General features: G+C 48.5%; 1 protein-coding gene across 6 annotated transcripts in view; it reads left to right on the top strand.

Annotated features, from left to right (window-relative positions):
* Positions 1-21,177, top strand: part of LOC106592420 (coiled-coil and C2 domain-containing protein 1A) — a 63,413-nt gene extending 42,236 nt beyond the window's left edge. Inside the window, exons 21-28 of one of the 6 annotated variants that reach the window (XR_014381999.1) lie at positions 3,914-4,004; positions 4,199-4,354; positions 5,402-5,539; positions 5,700-5,826; positions 6,738-6,814; positions 6,931-6,978; positions 12,904-16,518; positions 16,551-21,177. Coding sequence is in view for 1 of the 6 variants with exons in the window: in XM_045709625.2 (XP_045565581.1) it covers positions 3,914-4,004; positions 4,199-4,354; positions 5,402-5,539; positions 5,700-5,826; positions 6,738-6,814; positions 6,931-6,978; positions 12,904-12,936 (670 nt within the window). In the remaining 5 variants the exon portion in view is untranslated. Of the gene's footprint in view, positions 1-3,913; positions 4,005-4,198; positions 4,355-5,401; positions 5,540-5,699; positions 5,827-6,737; positions 6,815-6,930; positions 6,979-12,903 lie in introns of all 6 variants that reach the window. The other 5 variants (XR_014382005.1, XR_014382003.1, XR_014382000.1 and 2 more) reach the window with 5 other exon arrangements.
* Positions 21,178-21,364: the final 187 nt, after the last annotated feature.

Genomic DNA, 21,364 nt, shown 5'->3' with positions numbered 1-21,364 from the left:
TTGTAGTAACATAGAATATGAACACAGAAATACACCAGACCTGGTTAATACATGCAGATTGAAGTAACATAGAATATTAACACAGAAATACACCAGACCTGGTTAATACATGCAGATTGAAGTAACATAGAATATTAACACAGAAATACACCAGACCTGGTTAATACATGCAGATTGAAGTAACATAGAATATTAACACAGAAATACACCAGACCTGGTTAATACATGCAGATTGAAGTAACATAGAATATTAACACAGAAATACACCAGACCTGGTTAATACATGCAGATTGAAGTAACATAGAATATTAACACAGAAATACACCAGACCTGGTTAATACATGCAGATTGAAGTAACATAGAATATTAACACAGAAATACACCAGACCTGGTTAATACATGCAGATTGTAGTAACATAGAATATTAACACAGAATACACCAGACCTGGTTAATACATGCAGATTGAAGTAACATAGAATATTACACAGAAATACACCAGACCTGGTTAATACATGCAGATTGAAGTAACATAGAATATTAACACAGAAATACACCAGACCTGGTTAATACATGCAGATTGAAGTAACATAGAATATTAACACAGAAATACACCAGACCTGGTTAATACATGCAGATTGAAGTAACATAGAATATTAACACAGAAACATCATGTGGGTGAGTCTGGTCTAGTGGTTTAACACTACAGACACTGGACCACACATACCTGTTGGTGAGGAGGTTATGGATCCCACCTGGTCCCGTCCGTCTGTCTGTCTGTCTGTCTGTCACATACCTGTTGGTGAGGTTATGGATCCCACCTGGTCCCTTCTGTCTGTCTGTCCCTGTATCTGTATCTGTCTCCTACATTCCAACTGTCACAGGCCATAAACAATAATAATAATTGTGTCCTTCAAACTTTGCTTTCGTCAAAGAATCCACCATTTGCAGCAATTACAGCCTTGCAGACCTTTGGCATTCTAGTTTGTTGTCAATTTGTTGATGTAATCTGAAGAGATGCTTCCTGAAGCACCTCCCACAAGTTGGATTGGCTTGATGGGCACTTCTTACGTATCATACAGTCAAGCTGCTCCCACAACAGCTCAATAGGGTTGAGATCCGGTGACTGTGCTGGCCACTCCTCTGTCCAGTGTCTGTGTTCTTTTGCCCATCTTAATATTTTCTTTTTATTGGCAAGTCTGAGATATGCCTTTTCCTTGCAACTCTGCCTAGAAGGCCACTATTCCGGAATCACCTCTACACTGTTGACATTGAGACTGGTGTTTTGTGGGTACTATTTAATGAAGCTGCCAGTTGAGGACTTGTGAGGCGTCTGTTTCTCAAACTACACACACTAATGTACTTGTCCTCTTGCTCAGTTGTGCACCGGGGCCTCCCACTCCTCTTTCTATTCTCGTTAGAGCCAGTTTGCGCTGTTCTGTGAAGGGAGTAGTACACAGCGCTGTATGAGATGTTCAGTTTCTTGGCAATTTGTCGCATGGAATAGCCTTCATTTCTCAGAACAAGAATAGACTGACGCGTTTCAAAAGAAAGTTCTTTGTTTCTAGCCATTTTGAGCCTGTAATTGAACCCACAAATGCTGACGCTCCAGATACTCAACTAGTCTAAAGAAGGCCAGTTGTATTGCTTCTTTAATCAGAACAACAGTTTTCAGCTGTGTTAACATAATTACAAAAGGGTTTTCTAATGATCAATTAGCCTTTTAAAATGATAAACTTGGATTAGCTAACACAACATGCCATTGGAACACAGGAGTGATGGTTGCTGATAATGGGCCTCTGTACCTAAGTTCCACGGCATCATACTTGATTCCAACCTCTCTTTTAAAAAGCAGGTGAAAAAGGTCATTCAAATAACCAAATTCAACCTCGCTAATTTCCGATTTATACGAAATTGTTTGACCACAGAGGTAGCAAGACTGTACTTCAAATCGATGATACTCCCCCACTTAACATACTGCTTGACTAGTTGGACCCAAGCTTGCTATACAACATTAAAACCTATTCAGTCTGTCTACAAACAGGCTCTCAAAGTGCTCGATAGGAAGCCCAATAGCCATCATCACTGTTACATCCTCAGAAAGCATGAGCTCCTGAGTTGGGAAAATCTTGTGCAATACACCAACGCATGTCTTGTATTCAAGATCCTAAATGGCCTAGCTCCCCCTCCACTCAGTATTTTTGTAAAACAGAAAACCCAAACATATGGCAGCAGATCCACAAGGTCTGCCATGAGAGGTGACTGTATAGTTCCCTTAAGGAAAAGCACCTTTAGTAAATCCGCTTTCTCTGTGAGAGCGTCCCATGTCTGGAATACACTGCCATCAGACACACATAACATTTACATTTACATTTAAGTCATTTAGCAGACGCTCTTATCCAGAGCGACTTATAAAATGGATATGAAAATGAAAATAACTGCACCACATATCACACTTTCACAAAATGCATGAAGACATGGCTAAAGGTCAATCAGACTTGTGAACATAATCACTAGCTGTGTATTGCCACTTTCCATGTTGTCTGTTGTCTGTAGCTTGTGAGGTGTGGAAACACTTTGTTGTTTTTATGGATTTTGTCTTGTTGCTTTTTGTTCCATGTTGCTCTGTCTGTATGCTACATCTTGCTTGTCCTATGTTGCTCTGTCTGTATGCTATGTCTTGCTTGTCCTATGTTACTTTGCGTGTGCTCACTGTTCAATGATTGTCTATATTGTAATTGTTTTTAATAACCTGCCCAGGGACTGCGGTTGAAAATTAGCCGGCTGGCTAAAACCGGCACTTTTACTGAAACGTTGATTAATGTGCACTGTCCCTGTAAAAATAAAATAAACTCAAGACTGTACGCCTATGTAGATATTCCATTAAAAATCAACCGTTTCCAGCTACAACAGTCATTTACAACATTAACAATGTCTACACTGTATTTCTGATGTTATTTTAATGGACAGAATATATCCTTTTCTTTCAAAAACAAGGAAATGTCTAAATGACCCCAAACTTTTGAACGGTAGTGTGTGTAATGTTATATCTAAACTACCTCCATACTTCCGGTACGGGTTACATTCAGATGAGTTGTGTGACACTGGGGGTCGAAGAGCAGTCGCGTTCGTTAGTCTCATCATTCCCTAGAGGGGTCATGTTAGTTTGTAGGCCAAACCGTTTGGATGCTACAGACGTTTTTTGTGAGAAGACTGATTTTTCGGGATGTCTCATGGTCTTACAATTTTATTTATTTATTTGACCTTTATTTAACTAGGCAAGTCAGTTGAACAAATTCTTATTTTCAATGACGGCCTAGGAACAGTGGGTTAACTGCCTTGTTCAGGGGCAGAACGACAGATTTTTACATTGTCAGCTCGGGGATTCGATCTTGCGACCTTCCGGTTACTAGTCCAACGCTCCAGAGTTAACCACTAGGCTACCTGCCGCCCCTGCTGCCAAACACCACTGTAGCTCGGCCACCGCCCACCACAGATTCGAAAGGCCGCCATTGGTGGATTGAGACGCATCCAATTAAATAGAACATAGATCTCTCTAGCTTCAACTGACAGATTATGATGGGGATTTTATTATTAAATCGAACATAGATCTCTCTAGCTTCAACTGACAGATTATCATGAGGATTTTATTATTAAATAGAACATAGATCTCTCTAGCTTCAACTGACAGATTATGATGGGGATTTTATTATTAAATAGAACATAGATCTCTCTAGCTTCAACTGACAGATTATGATGGGGATTTTATTATTAAATTGAACATAGATCTCTCTAGCTTCAACTGACAGATTATGATGGGGATTTTATTATTATGTCACTTAGTTTGACGCACCGGTGCATCAATAGACCTTTGGGGATTTTAATGTTTGTGTGTGTGTGTGTGTGTGTGTGTAGGGGTCTGTTCAAGGGGGACAGAGTGTTGGGGAATGCTCAGCTGAAGCTGGACTCACTGGAGAACCAATGTGACATCAGACAGATTATAGAGGTAAACACACACATTTTAACACACAGACACACACACACAGATACTGTACACACACACAGATACGCACATGTTTTCACTTAGACATGCTCATATATCTCTCTGTCTGCCTGCCTGCCTATCTCTCTCTCTTTCTCTCTTTCTCCCCCCCTCTGTCGCTGTCTCTCTCTCTCTCTCTAACTGTGTTGTTGTGCTAGGTGTTGGATGGTCGTAAGGCTACGGGGGGTAAGCTGGAGGTGAGGGTAAAGATTCGGGAGCCGCTGGGAGGAGCACAGCTTCAGATCACCACAGAGAAATGGCTGGTCCTAGACCCTGTACCAATCACCACCCCCGACAGAGAGAGAGAACGACAGGTAAGGAGAGAGAGACCTACCTTTTGGAGTGTATAGGACTAGTAGGGGTATAGTCTCTGTCAGAGTTAACATGTTATATTAATACCAGTCTAACTGAAGTCTCTGTCAGAGTTAACATGTTATATTAATACCAGTCTAACTGAAGTCTCTGTCAGTTAACATGTTATATTAATACCAGTCTAACTGAAGTCTCTGTCAGAGTTAACATGTTATATTAATACCAGTCTAACTGAAGTCTCTGTCAGAGTTAACATGTTATATTAATACCAGTCTAACTGAAGTCTCTGTCAGTTAACATGTTATATTAATACCAGTCTAACTGAAGTCTCTGTCAGAGTTAACATGTTATATTAATACCAGTCTAACTGAAGTCTCTGTCAGTTAACATGTTATATTAATACCAGTCTAACTGAAGTCTCCTGTCAGAGTTAACATGTTATATTAATACCAGTCTAACTGAAGTCTAATACCAGTCTAACTGAAGTCTCTGTCAGAGTTAACATGTTATATTAATACCAGTCTAACTGAAGTCTCTGTCAGAGTTAACATGCTATATTAATACCAGTCTAACTGAAGTCTCTGTCAGTTAACATGTTATATTAATACCAGTCTAACTGAAGTCTCTGTCAGTTAACATGTTATATTAATACCAGTCTAACTGAAGTCTCTGTCAGAGTTAACATGTTATATTAATACCAGTCTAACTGAAGTCTCTGTCAGAGTTAACATGTTATATTAATACCAGTCTAACTGAAGTCTCTGTCAGAGTTAACATGTTATATTAATACCAGTCTAACTGAAGTCTCTGTCAGAGTTAACATGTTATATTAATACCAGTCTAACTGAAGTCTCTGTCAGAGTTAACATGTTATATTAATACCAGTCTAACTGAAGTCTCTGTCAGAGTTAACATGTTATATTAATACCAGTCTAACTGAAGTCTCTGTCAGAGTTAACATGTTATATTAATACCAGTCTAACTGAAGTCTCTGTCAGTTAACATGTTATATTAATACCAGTCTAACTGAAGTCTCTCTCTCCCCCCAGGCCCCCTCTCCTCGCTCCAAACCAAAGAGTGACAATGGGAGGAACAAGGAGTCTAACCAGTCCAGCCACTCTCCTCCCCAGTATAAACTCCACAGTTTCAGTCTACTGCACTACGATAAGGAGAGACTGGAGAGACAGGTGTGTTTTCATTCTCTCTACTTCTTTATCTATCTTCCTTTCATTTTCCTCTCCTCGTCTCCATGGGAACGTTTCATCTGGATCTGTTGACAATTGGAGGTAAGCCAATCTATGCTGTGATTGGTCTAAGATGATGTCAATCCCCCTGTGTGTCCGTCAGATTGGTGATTACAGGAAGAGTAGGCGGGATCCTCCGTCTGACCTGGTACAGCAACACAAGGAGGTCACACACAGGCTGCAGTGGCAGAAAGCCCAGCTAGAGAGAGGCTCCCCTACACTACTGTCAGGTAACACACACACACACACACACACACACACACACACACACACACACACACACACACAGGCTGCAGTGGCAGAAAGCCCAGCTAGAGAGAGGCTCCCCTACACTACTGTCAGGTAACACACACACACACACACACACACACACACACACACACACACACACACACACACACACACACACACACACATAGGCTGCAGTGGCAGAAAGCCCAGCTAGAGAGAGGCTCCCCTACACTACTGTCAGGTAACACACACACACACACACACACACACACACACACAGGCTGCAGTGGCAGAAAGCCCAGCTAGAGAGAGGCTCCCCTACACTACTGTCAGGTAACACACACACACACACACACACACACACACACATAGGCTGCAGTGGCAGAAAGCCCAGCTAGAGAGAGGCTCCCCTACACTACTGTCAGGTAACACACACACACACACACACACACACGCTGCAGTGGCAGAAAGCCCAGCTAGAGAGAGGCTCCCCTACACTACTGTCAGGTAACACACACACACACACACAGGCTGCAGTGGCAGAAAGCCCAGCTAGAGAGAGGCTCCCCTACACTACTGTCAGGTAACACACACACACACACACACACACACACACAGGCTGCAGTGGGAGAAAGGACAGCTACTCTACTGTCAGGTGACACAATACAGAAGCATATTCATACACAGAGAAATATGAACACCAACACACTCATCTGTATATTTCCCTCCCTCCCTCCCTCCATCCATCCATTTCTCTCTCTCTCTCTCTCTCTCTCTCTCTCTCTCTCTCTCTCTCTCTCTCTCTCTCTCTCTCTCTCTCTCTCTCTCTCTCTCTCTCTCTCTCTCCACATCCATCCATCTCTCTCTGTCTCTCTCCATCCATCTCTCTCTCTCTCTCGTCTCTCTGTAGAGTATGAGAATATTTTGCAGCGTTTCGCCCAGGGACTTGCTGAGTCAGTGAAGAAGTTTTCCAGCCAAGGCAACAGGGTGAGCAAAGGGTCAGGGTTGTTTGTGTGCCAAAGAGTGTGTGTTTGTGTTATCGCATGTTTTGTCTGTGTGTGTGCATGTTTGTGTGTAACGTGTCTGCCCCTCTGCCTATTCAGGATGCTGCTAAGGACGCTCTAGGACGGCTGAAGATGGTGGAGACTGAGGTAAACACTGTTATATACAGACAGTGTTAGGTACACCACCTCGTACACCGACATGGTTAGCTCCTACAGACAGTGTTAGGTACACCACCTCGTACACCGACATGGTTAGCTCCTACAGACAGTGTTAGGTAGACCACCTCGTACACCGACATGGTTAGCTCCTACAGACAGTGTTAGGTAGACCACCTCGTACACCGACATGGTTAGCTCCTACAGACAGTGTTAGGTACACCACCTCGTACACCGACATGGTTAGCTCCTACAGACAGTGTTAGGTACACCACCTCGTACACCGACATGGTTAGCTCCTACAGACAGTGTTAGGTACACCACCTCGTACACCGACATGGTTAGCTCCTACAGACAGTGTTAGGTACACCACCTCGTACACCGACATGGTTAGCTCCTACAGACAGTGTTAGGTACACCACCTCGTACACCGACATGGTTAGCTCCTACAGACAGTGTTAGGTACACCACCTCGTACACCGACATGGTTAGCTCCTACAGACAGTGTTAGGTACACCACCTCGTACACCGACATGGTTAGCTCCTACAGACAGTGTTAGGTACACCACCTCGTACACCGACATGGTTAGCTCCTACAGACAGTGTTAGGTACACCACCTCGTACACCGACATGGTTAGCTCCTACAGACAGTGTTAGGTACACCACCTCGTACACCGACATGGTTAGCTCCTACAGACAGTGTTAGGTAGACCACCTCGTACACCGACATGGTTAGCTCCTACAGACAGTGTTAGGTACACCACCTCGTACACCGACATGGTTAGCTCCTACAGACAGTGTTAGGTACACCACCTCGTACACCGACATGGTTAGCTCCTACAGACAGTGTTAGGTACACCACCTCGTACACCGACATGGTTAGCTCCTACAGACAGTGTTAGGTACACCACCTCGTACACCGACATGGTTAGCTCCTACAGACAGTGTTAGGTACACCACCTCGTACACCGACATGGTTAGCTCCTACAGACAGTGTTAGGTACACCACCTCGTACACCGACATGGTTAGCTCCTACAGACAGTGTTAGGTAGACCACCTCGTACACCGACATGGTTAGCTCCTACAGACAGTGTTAGGTACACCACCTCGTACACCGACATGGTTAGCTCCTACAGACAGTGTTAGGTAGACCACCTCGTACACCGACATGGTTAGCTCCTACAGACAGTGTTAGGTAGACCACCTCGTACACCGACATGGTTAGCTCCTACAGACAGTGTTAGGTAGACCACCTCGTACACCGACATGGTTAGCTCCTACAGACAGTGTTAGGTACACCACCTCGTACACCGACATGGTTAGCTCCTACAGACAGTGTTAGGTACACCACCTCGTACACCGACATGGTTAGCTCCTACAGACAGTGTTAGGTACACCACCTCGTACACCGACATGGTTAGCTCCTACAGACAGTGTTAGGTACACCACCTCGTACACCGACATGGTTAGCTCCTACAGACAGTGTTAGGTACACCACCTCGTACACCGACATGGTTAGCTCCTACAGACAGTGTTAGGTAGACCACCTCGTACACCGACATGGTTAGCTCCTACAGACAGTGTTAGGTAGACCACCTCGTACACCGACATGGTTAGCTCCTACAGACAGTGTTAGGTAGACCACCTCGTACACCGACATGGTTAGCTCCTACAGACAGTGTTAGGTACACCACCTCGTACACCGACATGGTTAGCTCCTACAGACAGTGTTAGGTACACCACCTCGTACACCGACATGGTTAGCTCCTACAGACAGTGTTAGGTACACCACCTCGTACACCGACATGGTTAGCTCCTACAGACAGTGTTAGGTACACCACCTCGTACACCGACATGGTTAGCTCCTACAGACAGTGTTAGGTAGACCACCTCGTACACCGACATGGTTAGCTCCTACAGACAGTGTTAGGTAGACCACCTCGTACACCGACATGGTTAGCTCCTACAGACAGTGTTAGGTACACCACCTCGTACACCGACATGGTTAGCTCCTACAGACAGTGTTAGGTAGACCACCTCGTACACCGACATGGTTAGCTCCTACAGACAGTGTTAGGTAGACCACCTCGTACACCGACATGGTTAGCTCCTACAGACAGTGTTAGGTACACCACCTCGTACACCGACATGGTTAGCTCCTACAGACAGTGTTAGGTACACCACCTCGTACACCGACATGGTTAGCTCCTACAGACAGTGTTAGGTACACCACCTCGTACACCGACATGGTTAGCTCCTACAGACAGTGTTAGGTACACCACCTCGTACACCGACATGGTTAGCTCCTACAGACAGTGTTAGGTACACCACCTCGTACACCGACATGGTTAGCTCCTACAGACAGTGTTAGGTACACCACCTCGTACACCGACATGGTTAGCTCCTACAGACAGTGTTAGGTAGACCACCTCGTACACCGACATGGTTAGCTCCTACAGACAGTGTTAGGTACACCACCTCGTACACCGACATGGTTAGCTCCTACAGACAGTGTTAGGTACACCACCTCGTACACCGACATGGTTAGCTCCTACAGACAGTGTTAGGTAGACCACCTCGTACACCGACATGGTTAGCTCCTACAGACAGTGTTAGGTAGACCACCTCGTACACCGACATGGTTAGCTCCTACAGACAGTGTTAGGTACACCACCTCGTACACCGACATGGTTAGCTCCTACAGACAGTGTTAGGTACACCACCTCGTACACCGACATGGTTAGCTCCTACAGACAGTGTTAGGTACACCACCTCGTACACCGACATGGTTAGCTCCTACAGACAGTGTTAGGTACACCACCTCGTACACCGACATGGTTAGCTCCTACAGACAGTGTTAGGTACACCACCTCGTACACCGACATGGTTAGCTCCTACAGACAGTGTTAGGTAGACCACCTCGTACACCGACATGGTTAGCTCCTACAGACAGTGTTAGGTAGACCACCTCGTACACCGACATGGTTAGCTTCTACAGACAGTGTTAGGTACACCACCTCGTACACCGACATGGTTAGCTCCTACAGACAGTGTTAGGTACACCACCTCGTACACCGACATGGTTAGCTCCTACAGACAGTGTTAGGTACACCACCTCGTACACCGACATGGTTAGCTCCTACAGACAGTGTTAGGTACACCACCTCGTACACCGACATGGTTAGCTCCTACAGACAGTGTTAGGTACACCACCTCGTACACCGACATGGTTAGCTCCTACAGACAGTGTTAGGTACACCACCTCGTACACCGACATGGTTAGCTCCTACAGACAGTGTTAGGTACACCACCTCGTACACCGACATGGTTAGCTCCTACAGACAGTGTTAGGTACACCACCTCGTACACCGACATGGTTAGCTCCTACAGACAGTGTTAGGTACACCACCTCGTACACCGACATGGTTAGCTCCTACAGACAGTGTTAGGTACACCACCTCGTACACCGACATGGTTAGCTCCTACAGACAGTGTTAGGTAGACCACCTCGTACACCGACATGGTTAGCTCCTACAGACAGTGTTAGGTACACCACCTCGTACACCGACATGGTTAGCTCCTACAGACAGTGTTAGGTACACCACCTCGTACACCGACATGGTTAGCTCCTACAGACAGTGTTAGGTACACCACCTCGTACACCGACATGGTTAGCTCCTACAGACAGTGTTAGGTACACCACCTCGTACACCGACATGGTTAGCTCCTACAGACAGTGTTAGGTAGACCACCTCGTACACCGACATGGTTAGCTCCTACAGACAGTGTTAGGTACACCACCTCGTACACCGACATGGTTAGCTCCTACAGACAGTGTTAGGTACACCACCTCGTACACCGACATGGTTAGCTCCTACAGACAGTGTTAGGTAGACCACCTCGTACACCGACATGGTTAGCTCCTACAGACAGTGTTAGGTACACCACCTCGTACACCGACATGGTTAGCACCTACAGACAGTGTTAGGTACACCACCTCGTACACCATCATGGTTAGCTCCTACAGACAGTGTTAGGTAGACCACCTCGTACACCGACATGGTTAGCTCCTACAGACAGTGTTAGGTACACCACCTCGTACACCGACATGGTTAGCTCCTACAGACAGTGAGTCACGTGTCCAGGGCTTGCTATATAAAGCAGGCAGACAGGCATCGAGGCATTCAGTTACTGTTCCATTGAACGTTAAAATGGCCAAGACAAGTGACCTAAGAGACTCTGAGCGTGGTATGATCGTTGGTGCCAGGTACGCCGGATCCAGTACCTCAGAAACGGCCGCCCTCCTGGGCTTTTCACACACGACAGTGTCTAGGGTTTACAGAGAATGATGAGACAAACAAACAGCATCCAGTCAGCGGCAGTCCTGTGGGTCGAAAACGGAAGACTGGCGCAAGCTAACAGGCGGCCCACAAACAGGCAAATAACGGAGCAGTACAACAGTGGTGTGCAGAAGGCCATCTCAGAACACACAACTCGCCCCTCCTTGTCCCGGATTGGCTATTACAGCAGACGACCACACCGGGTTCCACTCCTATCAGCTATAAACAAGAAGAAGTGACTCCAGTGGGCAGGCCATCACCAACACTGAGGAGTGGAAAAACGAATCCAGATTCCTGTTGCGTCAGGATTTGGCGTAAGCAGCATGAGTCCATGGCCCCATTCTGCCTGGTGTCAACGGTACAGACTGGGGGCGGTGGTGTAATGGTGTGGGGAATGTTTTCCTGACACACGTTAGCAACGATTCCATGCCCCAAAGAATTTAGGCTGTTCTGGAGGCAAAGGGGGGTCTGACCTGGTACTAGATGGATATACCTAATAATCTGTACATATGAGTGTATATATGACTCCATGTCTGAGTTTACACAGGCAGCCCAACTCTGATCTTTTGACCAATTATTAGCAAAAGATCTGATCTGACTGGTCAAAATAAAAATACAAAAAAGACCAATTAGTGTCGAAAGATCAGAACTGGACTGCCTGTTTTAAACAGGCTGTATTCATCGGACCACATCATGTATAAGAGCACTATGTGATGTGTAATATCATTTAGTTTGAATTGTATCTGACACCTACCTCTTGCCCTCCTCTCTCCCCATCTCCACTCCTTCCCTCATCTCCACTCCTTTCCTCCCTCACCTCCATTCCTATCCTCCACTCCTTTCCTCCCTCACCTCCATTCCTATCCTCCACTCCTTTCCTCCCTCACCTCCATTCCTATCCTCCACTCCTTTCCTCCCTCACCTCCATTCCTATCTTCCACTCCTTTCCTCCCTCACCTCCTCTCCTTTCCTCCCTCACCTCCTCTCCTTTCCTCCCTCACCTCCTCTCCTTTCCTCCCTCACCTCCTCTCCTGTCCTCCCTTTCCTCCCTCACCTCCTCTCCTTTCCTCCCTCACCTCCTCTCCTTTCCTCCCTCTCCTCCTCTCCTTTCCTCCCTCACCTCCACTCCTTTCCTCCCTCACCTCCACTCCTTTCCTCCCTCACCTCCACTCCTTTCCTTTCCTATCCTCCCTCACCTCCACTCCTTTCCTATCCTCCCTCACCTCCACTCCTTTCCTATCCTCCCTCATCTCCACTCCTTTCCTCCCTCACCTCCACTCCTTTCCTCCCTCACCTCCACTCCTTTCCTCCCTCACCTCCACTCCTTTCCTTTCCTATCCTCCCTCACCTCCACTCCTTTCCTATCCTCCCTCATCTCCACTCCTTTCCTCCCTCACCTCCACTCCTTTCCTTTCCTCCCTCACCTCCACGCCTTCCCTCCCTCTCTCTCCCTCTCATCTCCACTCCTTCTCTCCCGTCTCTTCTCACTCCCCTTCTCCTCTCTCTCTCCATCAATTTTTTTTCCTCCTCTCTCTCTCTCTCTCTCTCTCTCTCTCTCTCTCTCCATTCGTCAGTTGGAATCTCTCAAGAGGAAACGCCTGGTCTGAAAAGAAGAGGACAGAGGGACTAGAGAGTTGGCTGGAGTACTGTTATGTTACTGACACACACAACCAATCACCTTCAACATCTTAATGCCACTCCTCTGTTCCTCTCTGCCTCCTCCACTAATGCTCTCCCTTTTACTCTGTTCTTTACTTTCTATTGTCATTAATTCAATCAGTTAGGAAGAAGAACCAGTTTGAATAATAACAGGCCTGCCTCCCAAATGGCACCCTATTCCCTATATAGTACACTACTTTAGACCAGGGCCCATAGGGACATTATAGGGAATAGGGCACCATTTGAGATACACAGCAGAATGGGATCCTGTGAGATTGATAGTGACATGAAGACAGAATGCAGGGCAGGACAGAGAAAGGCTTATTTGCACTTGAAAACAAAAACACTACCAATTATTACCAAAACCCTGCCGCCTTCACTATATTCTTTAAAGTCCTACAAGGGCTCTCTCTCTTTCTCTCTGTTCAGAGAGTGGTGTGTGTAACTCCTGGTCTCCACATTGTGTGTGTGTGCATGCGATGTTAATGAGCTTAATCTAATCTGTCTGCTCCACTATTCCCAGATTACTGTAATCTGACCCGTTTGGTGCCGTGTGATATGGGAACTACACGGAAACGGGAACTACATCCCATAATGAGGGATTAGCTAACACTGGTGTCACCATGGAGACGCCTCATTCAGGGAAGTGCGGAGAGGAGGTACCCCAGGGGTTAAATTGAAGAGGACAGGGTTAGAATTCGTGTAGAACAGACCTATAGCTGTAAAACCCACTGGATTATCTTTGAATTGGGATATAGGTTCTCTATTCATTGTTATTCTATGGTACGGAGTCTGGGAGCCCGTTTAAAAGGACCCTTCTTATAGGACGATATTTAGCCTATTGTGATGTCATCAATTAGGCCCGCGTCATGTCACTATGACATTATCAGTTAGAATGTTCAAAGGATTGCGTCATCACCACATTGTGATGTCATCAGTTAGAGGGTGTGTTCCTCTGTCCAGACGTTGCTGACGCCAGATCTTACAACGCCTGGATAGGCATTTTACATATCAGCTAACCACATCACATGTTAAAGCAATCTGGTGCACAGTTGATGACGTGGCGTGCAACCAGTGGTTGATGCATGTGACGTCTGAGCAGAGAGACGCGACCAGAATGTTTAACAAAGGATCGCTTCATCTGGTTGTGATGTCATCAGTTGGAATGTTCTACAAAGGGCTACATCCAATTATGATGTCATCAAACTTCATTGATGACATAATGAGCCTGGGACTGTCAGAGACTTCAGTCAGGGTGATGGGGGCTGGGAGGGTACAGAACAGACTTCAGTCAGGGTGATGGGGGCTGGGAGGGTACAGAACAGACTTCAGTCAGGGTGATGGGGGCTGGGAGGGTACAGAACAGACTTCAGTCAGGGTGATGGGGGCTGGGAGGGTACAGAACAGACTTCAGTCAGGGTGATGGGGGCTGGGAGGGTACAGAACAGACTTCAGTCAGGGTGATGGGGGCTGGGAGGGTACAGAACAGACTTCAGTCAGGGTGATGGGGGCTGAGAGGGTACAGAACAGACTTCATTCAGGGTGATGGGGGCTGGGAGGGTACAGAACAGACTTCATTCAGGGTGATGGGGGCTGGGAGGGTACAGAACAGACTTCATTCAGGGTGATGGGGGCAGAGAGGGTACAGAACAGACTTCAGTCAGGGTGATGGGGGCTGGGAGGGTACAGAACAGACTTCATTCAGGGTGATGGGGGCAGAGAGGGTACAGAACAGACTTCAGTCAGGGTGATGGGGGCTGAGAGGGTACAGAACAGACTTCAGTCAGGGTGATGGGGGCTGGGAGGGTACAGAACAGGCTTCAGTCAGGGTGATGGGGGCTGAGAGGGTACAGAACAGACTTCAGTCAGGGTGATGGGGGCTGAGAGGGTACAGAACAGACTTCAGTCAGGGTGATGGGGGCTGGGAGGGTACAGAACAGACTTCATTCAGGGTGATGGGGGCTGAGAGGGTACAGAACAGACTTCAGTCAGGGTGATGGGGGCTGGGAGGGTACAGAACAGACTTCATTCAGGGTGATGGGGGCTGGGAGGGTACAGAACAGACTTCATTCAGGGTGATGGGGGCAGAGAGGGTACAGAACAGACTTCAGTCAGGGTGATGGGGGCTGAGAGGGTACAGAACAGACTTCATTCAGGGTGATGGGGGCTGGGAGGGTACAGAACAGACTTCATTCAGGGTGATGGGGGCAGAGAGGGTACAGAACAGACTTCAGTCAGGGTGATGGGGGCTGAGAGGGTACAGAACAGACTTCAGTCAGGGTGATGGGGGCTGGGAGGGTACAGAACAGACTTCAGTCAGGGTGATGGGGGCTGGGAGGGTACAGAACAGACTTCAGTCAGGGTGATGGGGGCTGAGAGGGTACAGAACAGACTTCAGTCAGGGTGATGGGGGCTGGGAGGGTACAGAACAGACTTCAGTCAGGGTGATGGGGGCTGGGAGGGTACAGAACAGACTTCAGTCAGGGTGATGGGGGCTGAGAGGGTACAGAACAGACTTCAGTCAGGGTGATGGGGGCTGAGAGGGTACAGAACAGACTTCAGTCAGGGTGATGGGGGCTGAGAGGGTACAGAACAGACTTCAGTCAGGGTGATGGGGGCTGAGAGGGTACAGAACAGACTTCAGTCAGGGTGATGGGGGCTGGGAGGGTACAGAACAGACTTCAGTCAGGGTGATGGGGGCTGGGAGGGTACAGAACAGACTTCAGTCAGGGTGATGGGGGCTGAGAGGGTACAGAACAGACTTCAGTCAGGGTGATGGGGGCTGGGAGGGTACAGAACAGACTTCAGTCAGGGTGATGGGGGCTGAGAGGGTACAGAACAGAGGCTTAATTGTGGTTTCAAGAGAGGCCTTTGTGTGGTTTCTGGGTCAGATTGGATGGCAGAAAGTCATGGGTTGTATTCCAAATGACACCCTGTTCCCTATCTAGTGCACTATAGTGTTCCATTTGGGATGCGACCCATGTGCAGTTAGTTTGGTGTGTAATCCCCCCCAGTCAGTCCCCAGCGGCAGATACAGTATGGGACTTAATCCGTGTCCAAGCTGGCCTGATGTCGGCCCCAAATCCTACAGTGATCCTCTAAGAACGAGAAGAAGAGGCTTCAGTGCACTTCCTGTTCCTCATTCCGAATGTGATGGGCAGGAAATGTGCGCTTTACTGCTTACTGACTTCCACAGACCGGCAGAGAGAGAGACAGACAGACAGACAGACAGACAGGCAGAGAGAGGGACAGACAGGCAGAGAGAGGGACAGATGGGCAGACAGACAGAGCTTGTCAGAGGGGACACTGTTTGTTTAGTGAGTGTGGTTAGGTCATGGCGGGCCGGGGACCACAGCTGCCTATAGTGTTGAGGTCAGCCCCTTTTCTCAGATTTTGGGTAGAGAAAGGAGGTCTCCTCCTCTACCCCTCTATAGACCCAGACACCCTGAGGTCTCCTCCTCTACCCCTCTATAAACCGAGACACCCTGAGGTCTCCTCCTCTACCCCTCTATAGACCCAGACACCCTGAGGTCTCTTCCTCTATAAACCCAGAGACCCTGAGGTCTCCTCCTCTACCCCTCTAGAGACCCAGACACCCTGAGGTCTCCTCGTCTACCCCTCTATAGACCCAGACACCCTGAGGTCTCCTCCTCTACCCCTCTAGAGACCCAGACACCCTGAGGTCTCCTCTTCTACCCCTCTAGAGACCCAGACACCCTGAGGTCTCCTCCTCTACCCCTCTAGAGACCCAGACACCCTGAGGTCTCCTCCTCTACCCCTCTAGAGACCCAGACACCCTGAGGTCTCCTCTTCTACCCCTCTATAGACCCAGACACCCTGAGGTCTCCTCCTCTACCCCTCTAGAGACCCAGACACCCTGAGGTCTCCTCCTCTACCCCTCTAGAGACCCAGACACCCTGAGGTCTCCTCTTCTACCCCTCTATAGACCCAGACACCCTGAGGTCTCCTCCTCTACCCCTCTAGAGACCCAGACACCCTGAGGTCTCCTCTTCTACCCCTCTAGAGACCCAGACACCCTGAGGTCTCCTCCTCTACCCCTCTAGAGACCCAGACACCCTGAGGTCTCCTCTTCTACCCCTCTATAGACCCAGACACCCTGAGGTCTCCTCCTCTACCCCTCTATAGACCCAGACACCCTGAGGTCTCCTCCTCTATAAACCCAGATACACTAAGGTCTCCTCCTCTACCCCTCTATAAACCCAGACACCCTGAGGTCTCCTCCTCTACCCCTCTAGAGACCCAGACACCCTGAGGTCTCCTCCTCTACCCCTCTATAAACCCAGACACCCTGAGGTCTCCTCCTCTATAAACCCAGATACACTAAGGTCTCCTCCTCTACCCCTCTATAAACCCAGACACCCTGAGGTCTCCTCCTCTATAGACCCAGACACCCTGAGGTCTCCTCCTCTACCCCTCTATAAACCCAGACACCCTGAGGTCTCCTCCTCTATAGACCCAGACACCCTGAGGTCTCCTCCTCTACCCCTCTATAAACCCAGACACCCTGAGGTCTCCTCCTCTATAGACCCAGACACCCTGAGGTCTCCTCCTCTACCCCTCTATAAACCCAGACACCCTGAGGTCTCTTCCTCTATAAACCCAGAGACCCTGAGGTCTCCTCCTCTACCCCTCTATAAACCCAGACACCCTGAGATCTCCTCCTCTACCCTCTATAGACCCAGACACCCTGAGGTCTCCTCCTCTATAAACCCAGACACCCTGAGGTCTCCTCCTCTACCCCTCTATAAACCCAGACACCCTGAGGTCTCCTCCTCTATAAACCCAGATACACTAAGGTCTCCTCCTCTACCCCTCTATAAACCCAGACACCCTGAGGTCTCCTCCTCTATAAACCCAGATACACTGAGGTCTCCTCCTCTACCCCTCTATAGACCCAGACACACTAAGGTCTCCTCCTCTACCCCTCTATAAACCCAGACACCCTGAGGTCTCCTCCTCTACCCCTCTATAAACCCAGACACCCTGAGGTCTCCTCCTCTACCCCTCTAGAGACCCAGACACCCTGAGGTCTCCTCCTCTACCCCTCTATAAACCCAGACACCCTGAGGTCTCCTCCTCTACCCCTCTATAGACCCAGACACCCTGAGGTCTCCTCCTCTACCCCTCTAGAGACCCAGACACCCTGAGGTCTCCTCGTCTACCCCTCTAGAGACCCAGACACCCTGAGGTCTCCTCTTCTACCCCTCTAGAGACCCAGACACCCTGAGGTCTCCTCCTCTACCCCTCTAGAGACCCAGACACCCTGAGGTCTCCTCCTCTACCCCTCTAGAGACCCAGACACCCTGAGGTCTCCTCCTCTACCCCTCTATAGACCCAGACACACTAAGGTCTCCTCCTCTACCCCTCTATAGACCCAGACACACTAAGGTCTCCTCCTCTACCCCTCTATAAACCCAGACACCCTGAGGTCTCCTCCTCTATAAACCCAGATACACTAAGGTCTCCTCCTCTACCCCTCTATAAACCCAGACACCCTGAGGTCTCCTCCTCTATAGACCCAGACACCCTGAGGTCTCCTCCTCTACCCCTCTATAAACCCAGACACCCTGAGGTCTCCTCCTCTATAGACCCAGACACCCTGAGGTCTCCTCCTCTACCCCTCTATAAACCCAGACACCCTGAGGTCTCCTCCTCTATAGACCCAGACACCCTGAGGTCTCCTCCTCTACCCCTCTATAAACCCAGACACCCTGAGGTCTCCTCCTCTATAAACCCAGAGACCCTGAGGTCTCCTCCTCTACCCCTCTATAAACCCAGACACCCTGAGATCTCCTCCTCTACCCTCTATAGACCCAGACACCCTGAGGTCTCCTCCTCTATAAACCCAGACACCCTGAGGTCTCCTCCTCTACCCCTCTATAAACCCAGACACCCTGAGGTCTCCTCCTCTATAAACCCAGATACACTAAGGTCTCCTCCTCTACCCCTCTATAAACCCAGACACCCTGAGGTCTCCTCCTCTATAAACCCAGATACACTGAGGTCTCCTCCTCTACCCCTCTATAGACCCAGACACACTAAGGTCTCCTCCTCTACCCCTCTATAAACCCAGACACCCTGAGGTCTCCTCCTCTACCCCTCTATAAACCCAGACACCCTGAGGTCTCCTCCTCTACCCCTCTATAAACCCAGACACCCTGAGGTCTCCTCCTCTATAAACCCAGACACCCTGAGGTCTCCTCCTCTACCCCTCTATAAACCCAGACACACTAAGGTCTCCTCCTCTACCCCTCTATAGACCCAGACACCCTGAGGTCTCCTCCTCTACCCCTCTATAAACCCAGACACCCTGAGGTCTCCTCCTCTACCCCTCTATAAACCCAGACACCCTAAGGTCTCCTCCTCTACCCCTCTATAGACCCAGACACACTAAGGTCTCCTCCTCTACCCCTCTATAAACCCAGACACCCTGAGGTCTCCTCCTCTATAAACCCAGATACACTAAGGTCTCCTCCTCTACCCCTCTATAAACCCAGACACCCTGAGGTCTCCTCCTCTATAGACCCAGACACCCTGAGGTCTCCTCCTCTACCCCTCTATAAACCCAGACACCCTGAGGTCTCCTCCTCTATAGACCCAGACACCCTGAGGTCTCCTCCTCTACCCCTCTATAAACCCAGACACCCTGAGGTCTCCTCCTCTATAGACCCAGACACCCTGAGGTCTCCTCCTCTACCCCTCTATAAACCTAGAGACCCTGAGGTCTCCTCCTCTACCCCTCTATAAACCCAGACACCCTGAGATCTCCTCCTCTACCCCTCTATAGACCCAGACACCCTGAGGTCTCCTCCTCTACCCCTCTATAGACCCAGACACCCTGAGGTCTCCTCCTCTATAAATCCAGACACCCTGAGGTCTCCTCCTCTACCCCTCTATAAACCCAGACACCCTGAGGTCTCCTCCTCTATAAACCCAGATACACTAAGGTCTCCTCCTCTTCCCCTCTATAAACCCAGACACCCTGAGGTCTCCTCCTCTATAAACCCAGATACACTGAGGTCTCCTCCTCTACCCCTCTATAGACCCAGACACACTAAGGTCTCCTCCTCTACCCCTCTATAAACCCAGACACCCTGAGGTCTCCTCCTCTACCCCTCTATAAACCCAGACACCCTGAGGTCTCCTCCTCTACCCCTCTATAAACCCAGACACCCTAAGGTCTCCTCCTCTACCCCTCTATAGACCCAGACACCCTGAGGTCTCCTCCTCTACCCTCTATCAGTCTCTCTCTCTCTATACACTACAACAGTAGTTTAGTAGCCTACTGTAGTGGGATCTGTCCCCATATCCACAGCATCTGAGTTGGAGTGCTGATCCAGGATCAGGTCACAACCTGTCCATATAATCTGATTCATTATGAGCTAAAAGGCTAAACTGATCCTACATTATGACATCACTCCATACTAGATCTACTCTGAGAAGCTTTGTGGATACAGGCCCAGTCCCCCAGTCCTGGAGGCTAAACTGATCCTAGATCAGCACTGCTGCTCTGAGAAGCTTTGTGGATACAGGCCCAGTCCCCCAGTCCTGGAGGCTAAACTGATCCTAGATCAGCACTGCTGCTCTGAGAAGCTTTGTGGATACAGGCCCAGTCCCCCAGTCCTGGAGGCTAAACTGATCCTAGATCAGCACTGCTGCTCTGAGAAGCTTTGTGGATACAGGCCCAGTCCCCCAGTCCTGGGGGCTAAACTGATCCTAGATCAGCACTGCTGCTCTGAGAAGCTTTGTGGATACAGGCCCAGTCCTGGTGGCTAAACTGATCCTAGATCAGCACTGCTGCTCTGAGAAGCTTTGTGGATACAGGCCCAGTCCTGGTGGCTAAACTGATCCTAGATCAGCACTGCTGCTCTGAGAAGCTTTGTGGATACAGGCCCAGTCCTGGTGGCTAAACTGATCCTAGATCAGCACTGTTTTTTTTTTTTTTTTTTTTTTATGTTAAAAAAAATGTACCCATTGTTGGCAATCAGTCAGTATAGACCTGTTAATATATTATATATACAGCATTGACTATGGCTCTATTTTTAAACGAAGAAAGTGTGTGTGTGCAAAGGTGATGGATAATGAACTATTAACTGGCATTATAATGATGTTGTCAAATGTCTTGGGAGGGGAATCATGGTTGGATTAAAATATCAGAATGAATTAAACCTGTATATTGTGTTTGTTTAATTTGAGTGAGTGAGTGAGTGAGTGAGTGAGTGAGTGAGTGAGTGAGTGAGTGAGTGAGTGAGTGAGTGAGTGAGTGAGTGAGTGAGTGAGTGAGTGAGTGAGTGAGTGAGTTGAAATACCAGTGGTGGTTCCAGATGACATCTCCAGACACCAGTATTGTTTACA

This window comes from Salmo salar, chromosome 02 (assembly GCF_965601325.2).
Source record: "Salmo salar chromosome 02, fSalSal1, whole genome shotgun sequence".
Lineage (NCBI taxonomy): Eukaryota > Metazoa > Chordata > Actinopteri > Salmoniformes > Salmonidae > Salmo > Salmo salar.
The sequence above is the reverse complement of the archived record's forward strand: the minus strand, read 5'-3'. Positions and strand labels throughout refer to the sequence as shown.